Source organism: Pristis pectinata, chromosome 20 (genome assembly GCF_009764475.1).
Source record: "Pristis pectinata isolate sPriPec2 chromosome 20, sPriPec2.1.pri, whole genome shotgun sequence".
NCBI lineage: Eukaryota > Metazoa > Chordata > Chondrichthyes > Rhinopristiformes > Pristidae > Pristis > Pristis pectinata.
This window is the reverse complement of record NC_067424.1, coordinates 18,375,757-18,398,758: the sequence shown is the minus strand read 5'-3', so window position 1 is coordinate 18,398,758 and position 23,002 is coordinate 18,375,757. Positions and strand designations below refer to the sequence as shown.

General features: G+C 38.2%; 1 protein-coding gene across 2 annotated transcripts in view; it reads left to right on the top strand.

Annotated features, from left to right (window-relative positions):
- Nucleotides 1–1,169: 1,169 nt before the first annotated feature.
- LOC127580786 (copine-8-like) overlaps nt 1,170–23,002 on the top strand; it is a 440,180-nt gene continuing 418,347 nt past the window's right edge. For both annotated transcript variants that reach the window (XM_052034666.1, XM_052034665.1), the window contains exon 1: nt 1,170–1,300. In XM_052034666.1, coding sequence (XP_051890626.1) covers nt 1,188–1,300 — 113 coding nt within the window. In that variant the 5' untranslated portion in view covers nt 1,170–1,187. The remainder of the gene's footprint in view (nt 1,301–23,002) is intronic.

Genomic DNA, 23,002 nt, shown 5'->3' with positions numbered 1-23,002 from the left:
CAGTAAATCTGTGAGGTAACAAATTGTTGCTGTAAGGTTAGTATCATTCGTACACACGTTTCCGCAGACTGTGGTTAAACAGATTACGCAATGCAGCTACAACCCCATGTCATTACACTTCATTTGATTGTAATACATTCTGAATAAAAAGTCCAAAGATTACTAACATCTCACAGTTGTAGGGCATTTGATAAATACCTGCTTTGCAAAGTCTGCCCTGTAGGCGGCGCGGAAGAATTACAAGTGGTTTTGTATTTCTCGGCGCTCCGATGATTATGTAATTTTAAAAGTTGATGGTACCACCGCGTAAAATAAAGTAAAAGGGCGAAAGAGCTGATTAATAACGGCACCATAGAGGGAGGTGGGGAGGGGGGCTCACGGAATTCAAAGTAAAATCTCAACAGTTCAAGAATCAATTGTGATAAAGTTGAAATATATCGAGTTCAACTTTAATTTTCACCGATTCGCGGATGGTGGTACCGCAGCTTGTTAAATTGCAGAACAGGATTTGGCACAATATCCAGCTTCTCTTCATAGTTTAAAATGGGTAAATCGCGAGGAAATAACATTGTGCACCACAGTGATAAATGTTCAGATTTGCCACGAGTGACAGAGAACGGGAGAAGGGTGCTGTCAACATTGTAGTTCGGGATCACCGGGCTGTTGTAGTATCGATACAGATGACCGATAACGTATCATTTTGAGCTCAGACGAAGTGATTTTTTTGTTTGCTTTTTTTCCCCCCCTTTATACATTTCGTGATTAATTAAGCAAGACACATAATTCATGATTGCGGCGCTACCGGTGTGAGACTATGTGAATGTTGAGATGAATAATGTTTGTGCCGTCATTTTAATAATGCCTCAGTAGTCGGTTTCGCGTGCCTTCCTGAGCGCTGACATTGATAAGCGATGTAAGTTATCTTTAGAAGCGAGGGCGGAGCGTATCATTTCAGTCCGTAAACTGTAATTAGGGGATCGTCTGAACTGTGCAATTAGACCAAGGAAAAGGTTGCGCTGAATAATCTGTATGCAGCAGTGTTCAGTTGCAAAGGCAAGAGTGTGGTGCAGGCGGCCCTAACTCTGGTCCGTCTGTTTTCCTGCAGGGCAGGCTGCCTTTAATCACCGATCCTTGAGCTTTGTGGCGGTGTGACGTTGATGCTGGAAGCACCAGCCTGGAATTACTGGATGCCGATGGAAGACGCTATGGACAAATTCGATGATATGGCTTCTGTGAGCGAATTTGACCCGATCCAAGGAAGCATCCCGGCGACTAAAGTGGAGATCACCGTGTCCTGCAGGTATGTACACTGACGGGAACGGTGAGATTAAGAGCGGCTGCAGTTTGAACAAAGCATGCCGCAGGTGGTCCTAAGTTTTATCTTAAAGATGTTCCGTTCTAATGATGCGACTGTGAAATGCAATTTGTCGTCGAGATGCTGAGGAAGCATCATTGCGGAATCCGGTTCCTTTCATTTTGTGGGTAGTTTTTACGGTCATTGTAAGATGAATCTTTCTGTCTAAATTTTATATTAACTACGGCTGGAAATTCATTGTCAACTTGAGTTGCAGCCAGCACGGTTAAGATCGCGAATCTCGAAGCATCAGTATGTAAACTTGCTGTGTGGTCGTGGGGTCGAAACTGCCGCTCTCTTGTAGCGGTGTCCGCTGAAGAATCGCTCGGGTATTTCCCAACTTCAGTCGATGCTGCATCTTGTTGTAAAGCCTCTTGGCTCTTGAACTTTCACCGTTTGTACCCCCCCAACAAAAAAAGTACCCGCCTAAACTGAAATCAACGCAAGCCCTATACATGAGGAATGGAACAGTTAAGTGAAACTAACCAAAGCACGTTGGTCGTCTTACCAAAGTTTTGGCACAAATAACATCCCTTTTAGACCTTTATGCGAAAAATGCCCCCAATCAGATGTCTTGTTAACAACCAATAAACTTTTTTGGGGTCCTTGTCAATTAAGTATGTCATCTTACCCTTCAGATTACTTAATGGAATGAAATATTAATCTAACGCGGGGAAAATGTATTTTCTGCCTTTTGCATGTTTGGGTTCATTCCCGTGTCTTGCGCTGGATTCCTGAACAATGACTGCCGTTCAGAAGGGGGGTGGCAAGAGTTTGGCTCGGTTAGTCCGAAATCCAGGCATTTTTTTCCCGCGCTCCTTCAAATTGCGTTAAATCTCCCGCCTGATTAGGCACCAGGAGAGAACTCGAATTTGGAGACGTTGGCTTCATTGCGACGATGTCTGCCTTGTTGGAATTAATCCGCCTTGGTGACGGTTTGATCGATCTCTCTGGCAAAGAATTTGAAAGGGCAAATGAGGAATTGGTGTTCTTGTTTCGGAGCTGTGCCAGGACACGCGGTCAAAGGGATCATTTTAATGTTGGCTCACAAAATACTTGTTGTGCACAATACTTGTCGTGCACAATATACAATCGCGTTGGTAAAGAGTACGGTGCAAGCGTTGATCAATTATCAATAAGGCTCAACACATGAACCTGAAAGGTTTAACTGAATTTTCCTGACTGCGCAGATGCTGCCTGACCTGCTGGGGATTTTAAAGCATTTTCTGTCTTTATTTCAGGTTTCCAGCATCTGCAGTTTTTTTGGTTCTCGAAGATCTAGCTGTGAAAGAAGCTTTATATTAAGTTTAACCGTAATGCTTTATGCGCCTGGTTAGGTTTAGTGTGGGCAATTGTAAGGCTCTTTCCACTGCAATTTATGAAGAAAGATTACATTAGCATTCAGACATTCAATCAGCAGAACTTGTGGAACAGTTGAAGCATTATACTGGTAGCAATGAGTTTCCCCACTCTGTGTAATCAATGTACAAAATACACTCCACACTTTCCCCATGAGCTGGAAGTGTTTTTCTCTTCTTTCTTGGGATGTGTTGCAGGAAAGGCCAATGTTTGCTGCCTGAAAAGACAATGTTGAGCTGCCTTTTTGAACTGGTGAAGTCCTTGTGGTGAAGGTAGTGTACGGGTTTTGAAGATGCAGCAAAATAGAAATGGTGACGTATGTCCAAGTTAGCATGGTATGACACTTGGAAGGATTCCTGGACATGCAGGTATCCCCGTTTAATTGCTGCTTTTACCCATTGAAGGGTGGAGCTTCTGGGAGGTGCTGCCAAAGAAACTGTGCTCCACAGTATTTTGAGGAATCAGATGTTTTAGCAATTTGTGTACTAATCATAGGGATGTCTTTGTCCTGGATTTCTTAAATATTGCTAGAGATGTAGGTAAATATCCCAACACCCTCCTGACTTGTGCCTTGTAAATGCTAGAATGTTTTTGGGGAGGCAGGTGGTGAGGTATTTATTACAGAATTGTCATTCTCAGACCTGCTCTGTTCACTCCCTTGCATATCAGTTAATAAATGAGCACTTGAAAGTTCTCTGAATTTTCTCCTTCCTGTTTAAAAAAAACTAACGTTTTATACTTTACTGCTAATGATTAATGGATTAGTGAAAATGATTTGTAGATCATTCCTCATTGGTTAGTTGATATTATAGAGATTATTTTTTGTGTGGTTTCTCATTTATTCCACATGGATTCCATGGTTGAGGAAAATATAGTTTAGATTAGGTTTGATGTTTATTAAGAATTTGTATTGGGGCAATTGAAAGCAGTACATATTGTAAATTGGCTGCTTAATATTAAGCAGAGCTAATTGCAAAGGATTGAGTGACCTCTGAATGCTTGTTTCTGACCAAACTTTCAAATGAGTTGAGATCCAACTCTACGATATTCCTGAAACCTCACAGCTATATATGATTTATACATTCGGGTCTTCAGTGACGAATGAGCAGGACCCACTACAAGTAATAAAATCAGAGGATCTACAAGATAATAAACTGTTATTACCTACAAAAAATGTAAAATGCAGTTAAAGGAACATACTTAAAAACTAAGCAAATTCTCAGATATTTCAGATGTAACTAAATTTTAGTACCTTCTGATTTCTTCCAATAAGTGACACATCTACTGCACTGTATATTATTACTTTCATGGTGTTTATTTTCTCCTTCACCCAAATAAACCTGCAGTCATACTGCCACTTTAAAATTAAAGTGAAAGCTCTAGAATACTTTAGGAGTTCTTGTTCTAATTTTGAGTCTTCTGAATTAAATGAATGTAAAATCAATGTGAAATTGTACTCGTGTAGCAAATGCAGTGTCACCATTCTGGAACAAAGCAATGTTTAACTCCATCTTTCAAAAAGACTTTCAAACCATTTTATTGATTTAGTTTTACAATGGAGGAACTAGACGACAATACCTACACTCAGCTATTCCTAAATACAAATCACAGAAAAATTACAGCAGAGAACAGCACTTAGCCTGTGAGTTTGTACTAGCTCTATGGATGAGCACTTCAACTAGTCCCACTTTCCTGTCTCTTCTCAGTAGCCCTGTGAATTCTTATCCAGTTCCCTATGGAACACCACAATTGAATCTGCAACACAACCCCTGATATTCCTCATGTTGCTTTTGGTTCTTTTCCCAATGACGCTATTCTAAGTACTTTGGTTCTTGATCCTTCTGCCCATGGCAAACTTTTCCATCTGCCTATTCTGTCTAGGCCCTTCATTTTTTTTAAAAATATCTCTCATGGATTCCCTGTTAATCCCAGTTTCTCCAGTCTATCCATGTAACTCAAGTCCCTCATCCCTGATATAATTCTAGTAAACCTCTTCTCTCTAAGGACTTTACATCTATCCTAAAGTGTAGCTTCCTGAGCTGGACTCAGTACTCCGACAACAACTAAACTTGTGATTATAATACTCCCATTATAATTTAGTTGCTCTTGTACTCTGTGCCTGTAATTTCTTTTATGCGCTTCCCCACCGTACCACTTTCAGCAATCAATGCACTCAGATCCCACTGTTCCAGAACCCCCCTCTTAGATTTGTGTCCTAATTGCCTCTTCTCATTTTCTCCCAAACACAATGTAACACTTCACACATTTCTGCAATACATTTTGTTTGCCATATCCACTATTTATATTTTCTTGAAATTTGTTATTATTTCCTTTACAATTTATTTTGCTTCTCAGTTTTGTGTTATCTGCAGATTTGAAAATTATCCTTTGTCCATTGCAAGTCCAAGTCATTAATGTATATTTAAAAAACAGTGGTCCCAGAACCAACCTGTGGGGGAGGCTACTGTACATACTTCCCTCCAGTCCAAAAGACATTCTTATAACAAAGGTAATTCACAAATACTAAATTGAAATAGATCACTGCAATATATCTAAAACTTAAACTCTACATTTGAATGGACAAGTTACCACAACTACTCTTTAAGCTAATTGAATCTACGAAGGCTTACAGTTTAGCTGAACTTTAAAACGGAGAAGTTAATATCGAAACAAAACCTGACAGAATTTTACTTTTATTATGTTTTCAAAAATTTTTGGACACCTAAAGTAATGAATAGAACAACTTAGTTACTTATAATAGTTTCATGCATTTTTGTACATTTATCGCTAATTTGTTCTGTTTCTCCCAATGCAATTTAAACACATTTCAAGCAAATGTTTAAAGACTTTACAGAAGTTAAATGAATTAACAAGTATGTTTTGAATTTCGTATCTTCCATTTCTTTTCCTCCACATTTTGAATCTTGCATTGTCGTACCATTGTTGAAGTTCCTGTTTCTGGAATGTTATTGTACATGTGATGTTCTCTGACCCACTGTGTCCCATCTGCAATGATGCACTCAGGAGGAAGGTGGTTTTACCTGTATGCATACTGGACATTATTTTATGAGACATCTCCCAATCTATAGACAAAGTAGAATTGCTCATGGGTACTTGAATTGCTTATATATATTTGTTATCAAATATATTACTGATTAGTACAAGTGATTTTAAAATTCAATGTAAGGAATTGTGACAAAGATATAGAAATATTTGAAAATAAAGTTATCTAAATTACACATGAATTTTGGTAACAAATGATTTCTTCAGTAGTTATCATTTAGTTGAACTGTAAGCCTATACTAGCTTACACTTAGTATCCCACTTATTTTGTCCCCTTGTTTTCCTGCTTCATTATAGACAAGCAAACCAATGGAAATGCACAGTTTGCAAAATATCTTCAGGATGAATAGGGCCATTAATTATATCCCAAACAAAGCATTGGGCTGTATTGTGCTGGCTGGACATGCTGCCCTGAATCACAAGTAATGGTCTCCACAGGCTTGTACTCCCTGGTCTGGTCTTGGTACACTTCAGATCTGAGGCATTAATTTCAACTAGTCTGCAGATGGTGAAGTACAGAGCCTCCAACCTCAAGCACCCCGACAGAAGCCAAAGCTTGCAGTGTTGATTTCTCACAAAGAGGAGTTTCATCTTCTCACACAGCTTTCAATGATTTTTAAGAACTTCTAAATGGCCAGGTGAAATTAATAATAGCATTTTATATCCTGCCCCAGGTTTGACCTGGTGTAGACTCCAGCAGTAATTCAGTGGCAAAGCAATCTGGTAGATTCAGCCTTAAATCTGTAAGTAAGTTCCAGACTTTAAGTAAGTTTGGGACTGACTTCAATTTCAACGTGAATGCTAGTGGTTCTGACTGCCAGCGCGAGTTGGCCCAAAATAAGGATAATTTATAACTAAGGTTAAATATCATAGCCATTATGTTCAAACATTCAGTTATCAACACTCTGAATACTTGTAGTTCTTGTGTAATGTCCAGACACTGTTTAATTTTTTTTTGCTCACAGAATGTGGACTTCACCAGCACTGGTAGTATTTATTGCCAATCTCTAATTGCCCCAGAACTGTGGGTCAATCAAATTGGGTTTGGATTTGTGTATAGATGAAAATGAGTAAAAAATACCACATTTCTAACCCTGAAGGAGTTTAGTGAACCAGTTGGGGTGGTACATCAATCTGGTAGTTTCATGGTTACTGTTACTGAGACATTTTTGTTATTCAAGTAATTAAAATCAATTTGAAATTTCAAGTTCCCCAGCTGCTGTGGTGGGATTCAACTCATCTTTTTTACATCAATGGTTTGAACTCTGGCTGCTAGTCCAGTCACTTAACATACCTAATCATATATTCCAAGTATCCTCATTGGGTAAAATATTCCATAAGAGTACTGTCCATAAGGAAAAGAACATCCCTGAAGGAAATTCTATGAGCATTTCATTGGTGTCCATTCTGTTGAGCTTGCAGTCCCTTCAATAGATCTCAGAGGCACTAGCAATGAATTGTACTATTCATTTTTAGGGAGTGCTCAGTCTCCACAGTTGATGTTGACATTCAGTTTGACATTTTTCTTGTATGTGGTTTTCCTCATTTGCTGGTCACAACTAATGTCATATCATTGCTCTGACATCTTCATGTAGAGAAATTCACTGGAGCTTCATGTTGCAATGCTTTTTTTCATGATAGCTGGCTGGAGCATCAGTTGTAGCTTTTTCAGCTCTACTTGAATTTCTCCTTTCCAAGTGACTTCCTTCAACATTGTTTCAGACTGTCACAGTGACAATTTACCTGCTTAGATCTAAATAGGTACATCAAAAGGGAGAATGAGAGGTTTGCCCAGAATTACTTGAGATTTGAACAGTAGCTAATGAGTTTGGTGTAAAACAAGTTACTTCGTAGCACAAATAACTTCCCAAGGGCTGCCTCAGTGCTTTACTCGGGTCCTTGAAATTTAAGTGAATGAGAATGTTTAGTGCTATGCAAAAAATTGGGGCAAATAAAATAATTAAAAGAGGTGCAACAAAAAAAAACAAACTGCTGGAGGAACTCAACAGGTCAGGCAGCATCTGTGGAGGCAGAGGGCTGGTTGATGTCTCAGGTCAAGATCCTGCATCAGGATGACCATCCCTCTGTTTCCACAGGTGCTGTCTGACCTGAATTCCTCCAGCAAATTGGTCTGTGCTCCAGATTACAGCAACTGCAGTCTCCTGTGTCTCAATTAAAAGAGCTGCTTGTGTCTAAAAGATAAATCTAAACCAGCATGCAATCATTGTCTAGTTAATGAATGTTGCTGAACTGAACATCTATTCTCACTGCAGTTCCATTTTCCATTATTCTATTTTCAAATTTCCATTTCCTTATTTTAACAGCAATTTAAAATGTAAGGCTTTGGCAAGATGTAGAAGATGTATATATGGACGTTGAATTTGCCAAACCGAGATCTGTCAGCATAATTCCATTGGGATTTTTTAATGAAGTTTGCGAAAAATACTGTCAAATTTATTATACCTGACTGCAAGTTAAACCTGGTCTATGGGACAACTGGATTTCACACAAGTTTGAAGGATGCTAAGTAAAGCCTGTGCAAAGTACTTATTCATGGCTTCGTCATGTTGCAGGAAGTTAACTTGTGATTGTTATAAAGCTGGCACTTTAAATAAACATTCCTTGTGAAAACTGAGTCCATAATACAGACTATATAAGGGGAGAAATTAGTTTGGTGTAAATTAACAATTTTGGGGGGATAAAAAGCTGAATTGATAGCTGTTGAGAAATTAGATTCGTGTCTGTAGAGACATTAATAGCACTTTGTGGTTCTTTTGTGCAAAAATTGAGCAAAAACAAATAATGCATAAATCAAGTAATTTAGCAGAGAATCAAAGGACTGCAGATACTGGAATTGAGAAGAAAAACACTATGATGCTGGAGGAACTCAGCAGGCCAGGCAGCATCCATGGAGAAAAGCAGGCGGTCAACGTTTCAGGTCAGGACCCTTCTCCAGGACCTGAAGTAATTTAGCACTAAGGCTTATAAAAGAATAATGAACACTGGACTGCAGAGATGAAAGGATCATTTTAAAAAGATGTTAATATGTGCTATGGATAATACTGAGAAGGCAGCATTTGTTATCCGTCCCCAGTTCCGAAAAAGGAGCTGTGGTGAGTATTCTCCTTAAATCCCTACAATCTTTGTGATAATGATGCATTGGTTAGAAAATTACAGGGTCTTAATTCAGTAATGTAAAGAGAATGGTAGTATTTGTTGAGCTGATGTGACACTAGCAGAGCATATTTCCCTGAAATTGTGCAATGAGAATTGGAGTTAACATTTCAGGTCCAAGATCCTTCATCAGCTGAGGTTCAGATGGAAGGTCTCAGACCTGATATGTTAACTCTGTTTCTCTTTCCACTGACACTGAGCATTTCCAGCATTTTCTGATTTTATTTCAGATTTCCAGCTATTGCAGATATTCTTTTGATTCTCATTCCCCTGAATTTGTTGTTCTTGTCTTCTGTGATAAAGGGGTTGGGAGGTGTTGTTTAAAATAGTTCTAGAACCACTCATCAACCTATCTGCAGCCACAGTGAACGAAAGCGCGAAGGATTCAGCTGAAGGGCAGAGATGCTTTATTCTGAGATTTGAGTTTCTTTCCAGGTGAGAATTGTTTTACAGGTGGAGAGTCACTCATAATAGAGCATTCAACCAGCACCCTGCTTTTGTTGTTATGTTGTGGATATGACTGGTCCTGTTAAACTTCAGACCAGTAGATTCCATCTGGATGTAAGGGAAATGTGATGCTGCTACTGTTGGAGATGGTTAAATAGTTCAATAGTCCAATGGTTTCTCACTGGAGATGATTCTTGTATAGCCAAGCATGGCTCACTGACTGAGTTGAGTGAAGATTGAAAGATAAAACTGCCATACTTGGTCTGTAGTATATCACATCTGTCAATCATAGTATTGCATGATCATGTAGATGAAGCCCTGTCTCCAACAGAGTTGATAGTGGCACCACACTTACATTGAATAGAATAGATTGAGAAGAGATATAGCAAAAAAAAAGGACTTCTAACAGGGCACTTTATGCCATCATCAGAAGTATTGATGTTGTCCAGCATTTCTCTAAAATGGTTACTGTCAAGCTGGGGACCAAACCAGATCCGATGAAGGATGTGAACAGGCCTTCAGGAGCAGCATCAGGCATACCACAAATAAGATCCAGGTTGGTGCTACATAATGAATGAAGCAGGCTTAAGATGGAGCTCAGTAATCCCACGACCAGTGGTTGAGTTTGGAGTTCTGCATCCTGCAATACCAAGTCATGAGTAGTACTGAGTAATTAAATAGCTCGTGGGGATGTTGAAACCAACACGTAAATACAATGTGGAAGCATTTTCAACCATCTTTGGCCAACAGAGCCAAGTGGTTCTCCAAGTTGGGTCCTTTCTGAGGTGTGAATCCATGCAGAAGGCAGTCCACCCAATACTCCACCTAATATCAAGAAGTGGTTGCATGCATTGGATACAGCACTTGTGGTCTCTGAGAACATCAAGGTTGTAGCAGTGGAAAGGTGTTTCTGAATGAGCTGCATTTCTAGCAGAGCTGGTATAGTGCAGTTATCTGCCTGACAATATGGTAAATTGCTCAGGTACTTCTGGTCCACTTGAAGCAACACAAATCTGACTGGGCTAATTACCACTTCGTCATCCTAGCATTGATTATCAGCAAAAGGATGGAATGTGCCTTTGGTTCTCTGAGGAAGCACTTACTAATAACCTGCTCACCATTGCTCAGTTTGCATTCTGCCATGACAACTCTGCTCAAAATATCATCACAACCTGGGTGCAAACATAAACAAAAGAGTGAAATCCAGGGGCAGGGCAAGGGTGACTGCCTTTGACATTGAGACAGCATTGAACAAATTTAGCACTGAGGCGCCCTGAGTAAACTGGGAATCATGAGGTCAACTCTTCACTGGCTGAAATCATACTTTACACAAAAGAAAATGTTTGTAGTGGTTGGAGGCCAATTAGAAATTGTGCTTTGCCACAGGAGTTCTTCAGGGCAGTGTACAGAGCTCGACTATTTCTGCTGCTTCTTCAATAGTCTTCCTTTCATCATTAAGACAGAAGTGGACATGTTCAGTGATATTGCAGAGTGATCTGTTAGACCATGGCTTAGAGAAAGTGGCAAATTGCTTCCAAAACTTGCTCAAAGGTAGAAAGCAAATTGCTAATGGTTAATGGATGTTTTTGACTGGAAGGCTGTTGCAGAATTAGTTAACTCAGCTTCAGTACTGCACACATTTCTGGTCATCATGTTACAGGAGAGATGTGTTTGCACCAGAGAAGAGATTTATGAAGGTGTTACCAGAACCAGAAACTTGTAGCTAAGAGGAAATATTGGATAGCTGGTGTTGTTTTCTTTGAACAGAGAAGGCTATAGGGAAACTTAAACAATTGTATAAATTTTATGAAGGGCCTAAAGAGTGTCAACCAGAAGGATCTATTTTCCTTAGCAGAGAGATCAAAAACCAGGGGGCAAAGATATAAAAATTTACTTGGCAGAAGGGAGATGAGGTAAAATGTTTTCATCTGGAGAGTGGAGCTGGGGGTTTGGAACTCACTGGTTGAAACCCTCATCATGTGTGTGTATATATGTGTGTGTGTGTGTGTGTGTATATATATATATATATATATATATATATATATATATATATATATATATATATATATATATATATATATAATATGGATGCATACTTGATAAACTGTGACCTGCAAAACTATGGACCCAGTGCTAGAAGGCAGGTTTAGAGTGGGTCTTTTTTGACAATGTAGATGTGATGGGCCAAATGGCCACCTTTTATCATAAAGTTTCTGATTTGCAACTTCTTGAATAATGAAACCGTCCATGCCAAGAACCAGCCAATCCTCAACTACACTGAGATTTTTGATGCTAAGTGGCAAATAATGGGCATGAGCCATAAGCACATGTCAGTAACCATCTCCAACTAAGAATCTAACCATTTTTTCCTTGATATTCAGTAGCATTGGCATTTTGATTTCTGATTCTGTCTACATCCTAGGAATCACCATTGACTGGAAATTAATTGGATCAGCCACATTGGATAGAATGCCGGTAAAACTCTTCACTTACCTGCATGAGTGCAACTCCAAGTATCAAGGAGTTCAAGATCATCCAGGACAAAACAGTTGCATGATAAGCACTCCATCCCTCACCTTAAACATTGACTCACTTCACTACTGGTATGCCATGGCTGCATGATATATCTCCTCCTCCAAAATGCACTGCAGCGAATCGCCAAGACATCCATCAACTCTGCCATCCAGAAGGACAAGGGCAGTAGGCATAGGAGAACATTACTAGCTGCAGGTTTCACTCTAGGCCTCACATCAGTCTGTGAAAATTTATCCAGGTCCTTGAGCATTCTTGGGTCAAAATCATAACAGTCCCTTCCTAACAGCATACAGACTTCAAAAGTTGAAATAGGGGACACTGCATTTTTTTTTGTTAAATTACTATTTACTCATTTTCTAGGATCTGGGCATCGTTGGCAAAACCAGCACTTATTGCTCATCCTGAATTGTCCTTGAGAAAGTGATGGTATGACTCCTTGAACCACTGCAGTCCTTCCACAGTGCTGCTGGGGAGGAAGTTTCAGCACTTAGAACCAGTGAGGATGAAGGGCCAGTGAAGTATATCTAAGTCAGGGTGGTGTTTGACTTGGAAAGGAATCTGTAAATGCTGTTTTCCCATGCACCTGCTGTCTTTTTCCATCTTGGTTACATGTATGGGAGGTACTGTCAGACCATCGGAATAGCTGGGTAATTAATGACAGTGACAATCAAAGGCAGAAAAAGCGTGATTAAATGCTAGCCTCGCCAACAAAACCACCTGCCTGTGAAACATGCCTAACGTTTGCTTAGTATGAACGTAACACCAACGTTAACAATGACTGGCTGTTTCATGATTATTCATTAATAACTTCCTTAATGTTGAATTATAAGTGAACCAACTTTGTGACCAAGGGCCTGTCGTTACTGAAGCAGTGGCTGAAACTGAAAGTTGTGTTTCAGTAGCTGGGATAAATAGCTTCAATTGATCATATGTCAAAGAATATTCCAGGTTTCTCTGTTGTCCTCACCTTTAAGTGGTTTAAATGTTGCCAGGTGTTATTGGTACTTTGTTCCGTTAAATGCTATGATGAGGACAGTGACTCCCAAATCACGCCTTGCATTTTGTTTAAATTGTTTCTCTATCAGGAATGTGACAAAATCAGGAGTCACATTGTTCCAGCAGAATTGAATTGGGAATTGTGTTGTAAGTAGGGATTGTTGGATGGAACTAATTATTTCCTCCATCGGTGGAGGGAAAAATATTGGTTTTGCAATAGTTGTCCAAGTTAGATTTGTCAGGGGTTTTCGTGAACAATGTTTCTCTGGGATGTTCTTCACGTTGTTGTACAAATATTGGTATCATAATGGCTCTGGAAGAATGACTTGCAGGCTGCCTGTTTTTTTTGTTGTTAAGTCTTGAGTAAACTGCAATCAAGCCTATACTCTGATATACTCAGCTGCTTTTTGCATTAAAATAGAATGAACTGAAATGGCTGGACAGCGCTATATATATGATGGGGGTTCACCGGAGCTCAAATAACATTGTTTGCTTCAAAAAAAGTCAGCATGTGCTAGAAATCTAAAATAAAAACCCAAAATTGTAGAAATACCCAAATGGTCAGACAGCATCTATGGAGAGAGAAACAGATTAATGTTTCAAGTTGAAGACCATTTGAACATTGTCTTCTTGATCTTTTTGGGCTGAGACATCACTCGTTGGTCTGGAACTCCTTTATATCTTAATTAAGGGAAAAGGCAAATTGATGGAATTTAGAATCATGAAAGCGTTTTAATTTTATGAAGAAATTTCAAATGCACATAATTATTGAATCTTGCATCAAAGGAGGGCATTGGCCTTGGGTCTTTCTGTTGATTAAAGACCAGTCTAATCCAAATAGGTGGCTCTTGATCCATTGCCATGGTATCCTTTCAATCAATATCTTTAAATCCCTGTCCCCTGGTTATTGACCACATTGTCAAGGGAAATAATTCCTTCCTATTTACTTCATCTGGATGCACCCCACCCCCCCACCCCACCCCTGTAATGCTAAGCAGGCTGACCTTGGGTAATGAACAGGTTCCATTTTTACATTGTCCATATCGGTTTTGTCCGTGAGTCGGAGAATACACAAAAATCACTCAATATGGTAATCATACCTCCACAGTTTGATCGTGAATGGCGTCAAAAGCACAAAAGACTGATAAGAAACAGCAATTACTAAACAGAGAGAAAGAGAAAAGAAACTAGTTCTGCCATTCACAGAAACAAACATAGGTATCTACGTCGGATTTTTGAATTTAATAATGTTATGAGAACTCATTCGTAGGTAGGGGTTGTCCATAAGTCAGGTGTTCTTAACCTGCAGGTGGCCTGTAATTGTCAATCAAATTAAATTTCCTCTTGGCCACCTCTATTCTACAAACTATCTTATGGCTAGAATTTTCTTGTCCTGGGAATCTCCCCTGCACCCTCTCCTTGTCCTGTACTGTGCTAACTAGAATTCTCTGCACTTGCATAGCCAGTGTTTTGTATGGTTCCATAATAAACTTCCTGCTTTTATATTTCAGTACCTTGGCCGATGAAGGAAAATACCCAATTTTTATTCTTAATCATCCTAGCTACTTTCAGGCCATACGTTCCAGTTCCCTGTATACTTCTGATTGTGTTTGCCCTCAAACACATGATCTCACGTTTCTGTAACTACAATCCATTTGCCTCCCTTATGTCTATCGACCTATCCATTCATAAGCTTCCTGCATCGTATTGTTCTTTTCCTCACTATCAAATATTTAGTCAACATTTTATCATATGACAATCTTTAAATCATATTTCTTACGTGTCTGTTATTAATGTTTCACCAAATGTATAACCCCACCACTGTGTTCTTGAAACCTCAGCCAGAGCAGTCTTTTTGTCACATAAAGTGTCTATGTTCCTGCCAAGGACCAGTTTTGGATCCAACTTATTACATTCCCCTGGATCCCATGGACGTTTACCTTTCTTACTAATTTTCTGTGCATGCCCTTGTCATAAGCCTTGTTAAGATCCATGTAGACTATGTCAAATGTGCCAACTCATTGACCCTTTTTCCCACCTAGGAAACTTCAGTTAAGTTTGTTTGTCACAGCTTTCCCTTAACAAACCATGCTAACTGTTAAACATAGAACAGTACAGCACAGAACAGGCCCTTCGGCCCACAGTGTTGTACCGACATAGCTAATCCCTCCTACCTACAAAATACCGATATCCCTACATTTTCCTCTCATTCGTGTGCCCATCCAAGCCCCTCTTGATGAAACTGTTCTTGATTAATCTAAGTGACTATCGATGCTGCAATACAATGATTTCTCATAATTTTCCCACTGTTGACAGTAGACTGCTGGTTGTAATTATTAAGTGCATCCCTTTTGCCCGCTGTTAGCAATCCTCCAACACCACAATAGCTACAGAAAATTGTGCTCAGAGAACCTGCTTCTAGTTTTCAAAAATAAAAACCATAAAATATTCTGACTTAGCTTTTTTCTATGTTTACCTCATACACTATATTGTATCCCGCCTACACTTTTTGTATTGAATCCCAATTTAATGAGTGCAGATACAAAGGATTCATTATGAACCATATTTATAGCTCCCCACACTTTTTGGTCTGTAAGCATCCTAGCTCTTCATTTAGTTATTCACTTGCTCTTTCTGTATTTATAAAATATCATCAGGTTTTCTTAAACTTCAGTTGTACTTTTTCATGTCCTCTTTGTTTCCTAATTTCATCTTTACATCCCCTCCTGCACTTTCTGGGTTTTCTGGTGTGAAATAGAAAATGCATTATCTCATACTTGCCTTTGGCCTTGAAATTACACAGTTAAGATGCAGGCAGATGAATGCTGTATTCATTCCTCTCTCTCTGACAGTTGCAGAAGAATGAACCCATTTCACTCATATGTGGCATTGTGCAAAGATGTACACATATATAAATTTTAAAATATAATTGTAATTCAGTAGCAATCTGAAATTTGTTGGTGACACTGTCAAACCACCCTTCATGAAATTCCAATATTCTAATGTATCATTTAATGTCAATGTTATCTCCAGAGAAAACCAACTTGTATAAGAATATACACTTTCATTTGCAAGAAAGTGATTTTGAGGAATATATTGTAAAATGATAAACTTTTCAATTAGGGAGATTGTGTTTTATTAACATGATTACATGTTTACAAAATGGTTTTATCAACTGACTATCTAAGTGGCCATAGTGTTTGAATAAATGATGTTTCTGTAACTGAATATTAGTGCAGGAATGCAAAATTTTAGTTCAACTATTCTATCCTGAGCTAAGTTTCCAACCCCAGCCCCACCTCATCATTTTCATCTTTTTCCAACTCTGTATATTCTTCCTCCCTGCCTCTGCTCAGCTCATCTATTAATCCTCATGTACAGTATGTGTTCGCTATTTCTAGTTTTGTCTCTCTCAAGTTTTCTGGTCGTGCTTTTGCTATTGCACTGTCTGTTAACTTGAGTTCATCCAAACTCTAACCATATTTTAACTGGCACCATGTTCTTTAATGCATTACTGCAGGGTGCTGATCTATATTGGATCTGGGTTTGTCATCACCTTGATTTTAGAATTATCATTTTTATATCTCTCTCTAGCCTTGTCACTCCCCTGCTCAGCAACATCCTAAATCTGTGATTCTGGCTGTGACATTTACCATGTTAAGGGCACTATATTAATGTAATTTATTTGTGATAGGAATTGAGGCCTCTTTTGTAGCAGTAGCTATTGTTCACCTCTGTAGCACAGGGACAGTTAGTGCTGTCCCCACCATCCCGCTTCTAATTTTAGCTGACTTGATATCATGCATCTTTCACAGTTGAGACAAAATAATGGTTAAAGAAATTAAAAAAAAATTAGTAGTCATTTCCTGCAGTGTTTTCATTTCTGGTCTTGAATTAACCTGACTTCTTTCCAGCAAAATGATAAGTAACTAGCAGTGAAGAAAATCTCCCAAGAACATCAGTAATTAGTGGCTTAATTGACCTAAGGATTAAATGAAACCCCCCAAGGATTGTTTTGCACCTTGAAGAATGCAAGATTAATCTTCTGGACAGTCCTATCAGCAATCCATTAGAACAGTCAGCTTCACTTGTTTTTATTTGATTTTTTTTAATGCATGTTTATTAGTTATAATCCCATTGGAAATGGGGAGGAAAGTATTAAAGCTCTTTCACTGGGTAGGCCATATGATGAAACCTTTAGAAATCCACCAGCCAGAGTTGACAACCTTGTTTGCTGGTCTTAAACTGCTGAGGGAAACTATAATGGATTTTTTTCTCTCAGAAATAGTGACAGTATCCAACTAGGAGCATATGAATTAAGAACAAAGGAGGCTACTTGGCCCTTCAAGACTGTTCTGCTATTTAATTAGATCTTGACTGATCTGCCTTGTAATCTCAATTTCGTGTTCCTGTTCACCCCCTTGTTTCTCAAGCATCCATCCATCTCTGGCTAAAAGTATTCAAAGACTATACCCTTTAAAGAAGAGAGTTCCAAAGATTTACAAAACCCCCCTTTATTTTTAAACAGTGAGCCCTAGTTCTAGATTTTTCTATAAGAGGAAACATCCTCTTCACATTCACCCTGTCAAAATCCCTCAGGTTTTTATTTGTTTCAATCAAGTCCCCTCTTAGAATAGAAAATTCTAGAAATGCTAGCGGATCAGGCAGCATCTGTGGAGAGGGAGATAAACGAGTTAATGTTTCAAGCTGATGATCTTGCATTTGAAAGTTCTGATAAAAGCTCATTGACCTTAAACATTCATGTGTTTCTCTCTCCACAGATGCTGCCTGCTGAGTCCTTCTAGCATTTTATATTTCAATTTCAGATTTTTAACATCTAATTTTTTTGCTTTTCAGTTCTTGTGTTCCATTTTTCTGTTTGGAGGATATTGGAATAATTATGTGACCAAAACGTAGCTTGTATTATATAAACTGGGCAAAAATGGTAGAGACGGTCATAAGCACATTCAGACAGCCCTTATTTGTATCTATTCAAATTCTCAACACAAAAATCCACAAGTGTTTGAATTGGCAGGATTGGTTATTTCCATTCTCCGTAACTATAACAATGCACAAAGATCAATTTATTGATTTGGACAGAGGAGCTGCTGTTGGAATTTCCCAGTTCCCAGCTGAATATAAAGTAGGATGGAAGAAAAACACAAGTAGAATTACATGAAGAATATTGCTATCAACGTCCGCCCTGCAATTTAAGCTAATTCGTTTTCACATTATTTTTCTTGGTCTGATGATGGGTCCTTCACCAAAACATTAGTTGTTCACAGATGCTGCATGGCTTGCTGAGCATTTTGTGTTTTATTTCAGATTTCCGGCGTCTGCAGTTTCTTTTAGATTTTCAGTTGTGTGAAGGATAATTCATGAGGGTGCCATTTGAAAAAGAGTGCCCTCATGTGGCCAATCAAAGCAGAGATGTTTTCCCCCTAAATTTATTTTTTCTGTAAAAGATCCACTCTTAAGTGCATCACAAAATAAATCACTTACAACCATTGCTATAAGAGAGGTTGAAATGTCAAATGCAGTTGTTTCAGTCAAGAAAATATTTTATAAATATATTAAAATGTTGATTATTAAAAAGCACATGATGGCTAAATCGATTCTGAATTGCACAAAAGTGCAAGAAAATAAGAGCAGAAGGAGACCACTAGCACCTTTAAGCCTGTCCTGCTGTTCAATGTAACATAATCATAGCTGATCTATGCTGGCCCCAAATCCTCTTCTATGCCAGTTCCCCATATCCCTCAATTCCTAGACCATTCAAAAATATGTCTATCTCCACCTTTAAAGATATCTAATGATCTGACCTCCAGCACACTCTGGGACAGATTTCCAGACACTTACAGTTCTAAGAGAAGAAATCTCTGTTCAGCTCAGTTTTAAATGACTGGACCCTTATTTTATCACTGTTTCCTTGTTTGTGCCTCTCCCACTAGTGAAAACATCTCAACATCAACTCAGTGATCTTATATGCATGAATAGAGTCACACCTCATTCTTCTAAAATCCAAGGAATACAAACTGAAACTGTACAGCCTCTCATGGTAGGACAAATCCTCTCATCCTAGGAATCTGCATTAAAATATGAGATCTCAGCATCACATAAAAGCAAAGAATTAACCAACTATATTGATGCGAATATTACAGCCATCCGAAATACTGGATTGGTTGGCATGCAGGATAAAACCAGTCAGTCTTCAGTTTTTGAAAAACATAGGAAATTTATCCTTTTCATCACAACCAAAGACCACTGTTCATTAGTTCACACTTAAAGGATGATAAATATTTATAATGTCCAACTGTCCATTTGCCCTTCTGTCACTGTAAGTTTTTGTCTGAGTTTTAACTTGTAAGGTTTTCACTGTCAATGGTTTTTAGTAAAAGGATAGTATAGTTTTACTTTATTTCAGAAGAACATAAAGTTTGAACATTTGATTTGTATGTAAGATTTGTCAGTGAGGATTATAATGTACTGCACTGGGAATCATTATTCAATGGTATAAGAATGTTCGCAGAGCTTTAGTAGCTGGAACCAAGCTTTTCAAATTATTTTTTTTAAATCAGCCCTGGTAAAAAGATGCTGTTCTTCTTTCACTTAGAAAGGTCTCTGAGATTACACGTTGACAAACTTTACTCTAAGGAAGTTATCAAATTTTTCTTAGTTCTCTGTCATTCTGAAGAATCTAATTTTAGTGTTTATTTGCTATCCAGTTTTCTAATCTTAGGTCAATTAACTTTCTCCCCTTCAGCAAGAAAAATCTCTGTTAACTAAATTCTCCTTCATTACTGCATTTAGTAACATTGATCATCTCAATATTTATGTCCATATGATCCATATCACTGGAAGTCTGTCGAAAGCCTTGATGTTTCTCCTGATGTTCAATCGACATTAAAATGAGGCAATTATTAATAACAGTTGATGAACACCACATCTGGAATGAATGTAGTTTTTTCTATCTCCTTTCGTTATGGTGCAATTATATACATTGGGTCAAATATGTTGTCATGGAAAGGATAGATTTCCCACATTTTTAAAATATCATTTTACAAGTAAGATATTTGTAGTTAAAGGTCCACCTCCCTTGCCATTCAAACAAAAAAGTTTCATGGTCTTTTGTCATAATGCCTTGATATTATAGATATGGCCTGGACTATTACAGAAAAGACAGTTGTTTATTTTATTAAGAAGAGCAAAAGTCACGAAGTGCAGCTCATCGTGTCTTAGAAATGAAGAAGCACATTGGTTAAGAGTGATCCCAATAATTCTATTTCAAAGCTCCTTTTTGTAAACAGGTATGACGTAAAATTCTAAATAATGCTGAGCAATAGACTTTCTGTCCTCGTATGGATGTCCTGAATATTTGAAGAGAAAGTGGTAATCCATTCAAATGCACTGGAGAATTGTGTGATGGACAACACTTTTATGGAAATCCTGCTGTCAGTAATGAAAATACCAAAATTCTTGAAGTTGTTGCCATATATATTAAAAAAAAGTGCATAAATTGAGCACAAATGTGATTTGGATTAAAGCAATTTTTTTCCACACTTTTGATTTTGTGTGATTTAATAATAAGTAGATAAAGTGCACAAAATTAGTAAAACATGAAAGTGGTGGGTTGCAACACGTGGATACCTCTAGTATGGATTGCATGGTTGGAAGATACAAAGCTGAGTCAGTGTCATTGCTGGCAGAGGAGGAGTGTGTAATTACAGGCATTTTCAATTGTGAATGTTGGCAGAGTAATTTATAATTAAAACTTGACTACAGGCAATAGTGTTTTGGACAGGCTATGCAAACTTCTTGTAATATAATTCGCACTGCTGAGCAACGGACTTGTCAGATCACAGTGTAAATATTTGACATTTAAGAACTGATGATGCTGATCAGCAGGTTGTCTGCAGATTTACTACAAAATTTTGCTTCATTTGAAATTTGATAATGATGAATTGTTTTTGTATGATTGAGTGCATCACCGAATTGAATCAAGTTGTTGCCTGGTATGATGATACAAGAATGAAAAGGGATCTCGATTGTTAATTGAGAAATATGTTCTTATTGTACTGCATAACTCAATAGCAAACTCTTGAAAATTGCCCGTAGTGTGTAGGTGAGTGGTAGAATCTGGGGGGAGGAGGGGTTGTTGAAAATGTTGGGAAAATAGAAAATGAGATTAACATTAGGTTAGTGTAAATAGATGGTTAATAGTTGGTGTGGACTTAGTGGGCAGGACTTGTGTCTGTGCTGTGCATCTCTGTGACTAAATTTATCACATTGAGTGCACCACAATAAAGGATGAAGCAAATTTTAAGATAATTGCATATTTCTCAGGAACATATATCCTGTAGTTTGAAAATAAACACAAAGTTATTCACAGATGTGAGTCTTAGTGTAATTGGTAAACAAGAGTTCTGGGAACAAGAGGACATAATATTTGGATTTTGACGTTGTCTTCAAAGCACTGAAGCAGGCCACTCCACACATTGGTGTTCATGCTCTGCACAATCCGCCTTTATATTTACTCATATTTGGGATATAGCTACACTGGAAATGCCAGCATTTATTACTGAGAAGGCAGTGGGGGGAGATACCTTTTTGCATCACTGTAGCCGTTCATCTAAAGTTGCATCCACAGTGTTGTTGGGTTTAGACCCAGTGATAGTGAAAGTATACAGGACAGGAAGGTGTGTTACCCTTGATTGATATCTCCCTATGTGCCTGCTGCCCTTGAACTTCTTGGTTGAGATTATGGTGCAAGAGGTCCAATCAAAGTAGGTTGGGGAGGTAGTTACAGTGCACTTTATAGATGGTACACACTGCAGCTGTGATGAAGAGAAGTAATGTTCAGGGTGGGAAAAATCCAAGCTAAAAAGGCCCTCTTATTTGTTTTGGAGATGCACTTGTCCAGGCAAGTGGAGAATGAGTTATCACGCTTTAAATGCACACCTTGTTGTTGGTGGAAAGCCTTCGGAGAGTCAGGAGGCCCTTCAATTCTTCATTTTAAAACCTCAATTTCTTCTTATTTCCTTTTCCTTCATGTATTTACCTAGATTTTACCTTGAATAGATTCACTCTAGGCACCTTTCTGGTCCTCGTGATAGCGAGTGTCCATTCTAACGAACCACTCTCTAGGTAAAACATAAACTTCCCAAATTCCCCATTTGGCTTGTGAGTAGCTGTCTTTATTTATGGATCTTAATTCTGGACTTCCCAATGAATGGAAAAATGTTCAACCTGATCAAATTCAAAATTCATCTGTTTCTTCTGGAGAAAAATGCCCCCATTGCCCAATTGATCCTGACAATTACTACCTCTCAGTTGTGATGTAACTTCAGTAAATATTTTTTTCCCACTTCGTCATAGATTGTTTATTGTCCCATAATTAAATGGAAAACTGACTATTTGCCTCTTATCATTAATATCTATACATGTGTTAATTGGTAATTACATTTTTAATTGTAACGTTCATCCTAGTGCTGCAGCAGGAAACATTTATGATCAGGAGCTTTTTTGCAAATAGTGGAATCCATTTCAAGTTGATGTAAATCTTACATTAATCTCCATTATCAATGATAAAAATGCAATAGTCCTTATTATAACAAGTTTAATTTTAATTTGCTCTGTTTAATCAGCAAAGCTTGATTAACTGACCACTGATTTTTCTTCTAATTATGTTCTTTTTTTGTAAAAATTGTTTATGTTTTTGTTGTGAATGCTGCTTAAATAATGCTATGTGCCTGCGATGCTGCTGCAAGTAAGTTTTTCATTGGACCTATGTGTACATGTACTTGTGCATATGACAATAAACTTGACAGTGACTTTGACTTTCTAGGACTTGCTTGGACTTTATTTCCTGCAGTGTAGGAGACTGAGGGGTGACCTTAGGTGTATAAAATCATGTGGGGCATAAATAGACTGAATGCACACAGTCTTTTTCCCAGGGAAAGGGAGTCAAAAACTAGAGGGCATAGGTTTAAGGTGAGAGGAGAAAGATTTAAAACGGACCTGAGGAGCAACCTCTTCGTGCGAAGGGTAGTGTGTATATGGAACGAACTGCCGAAG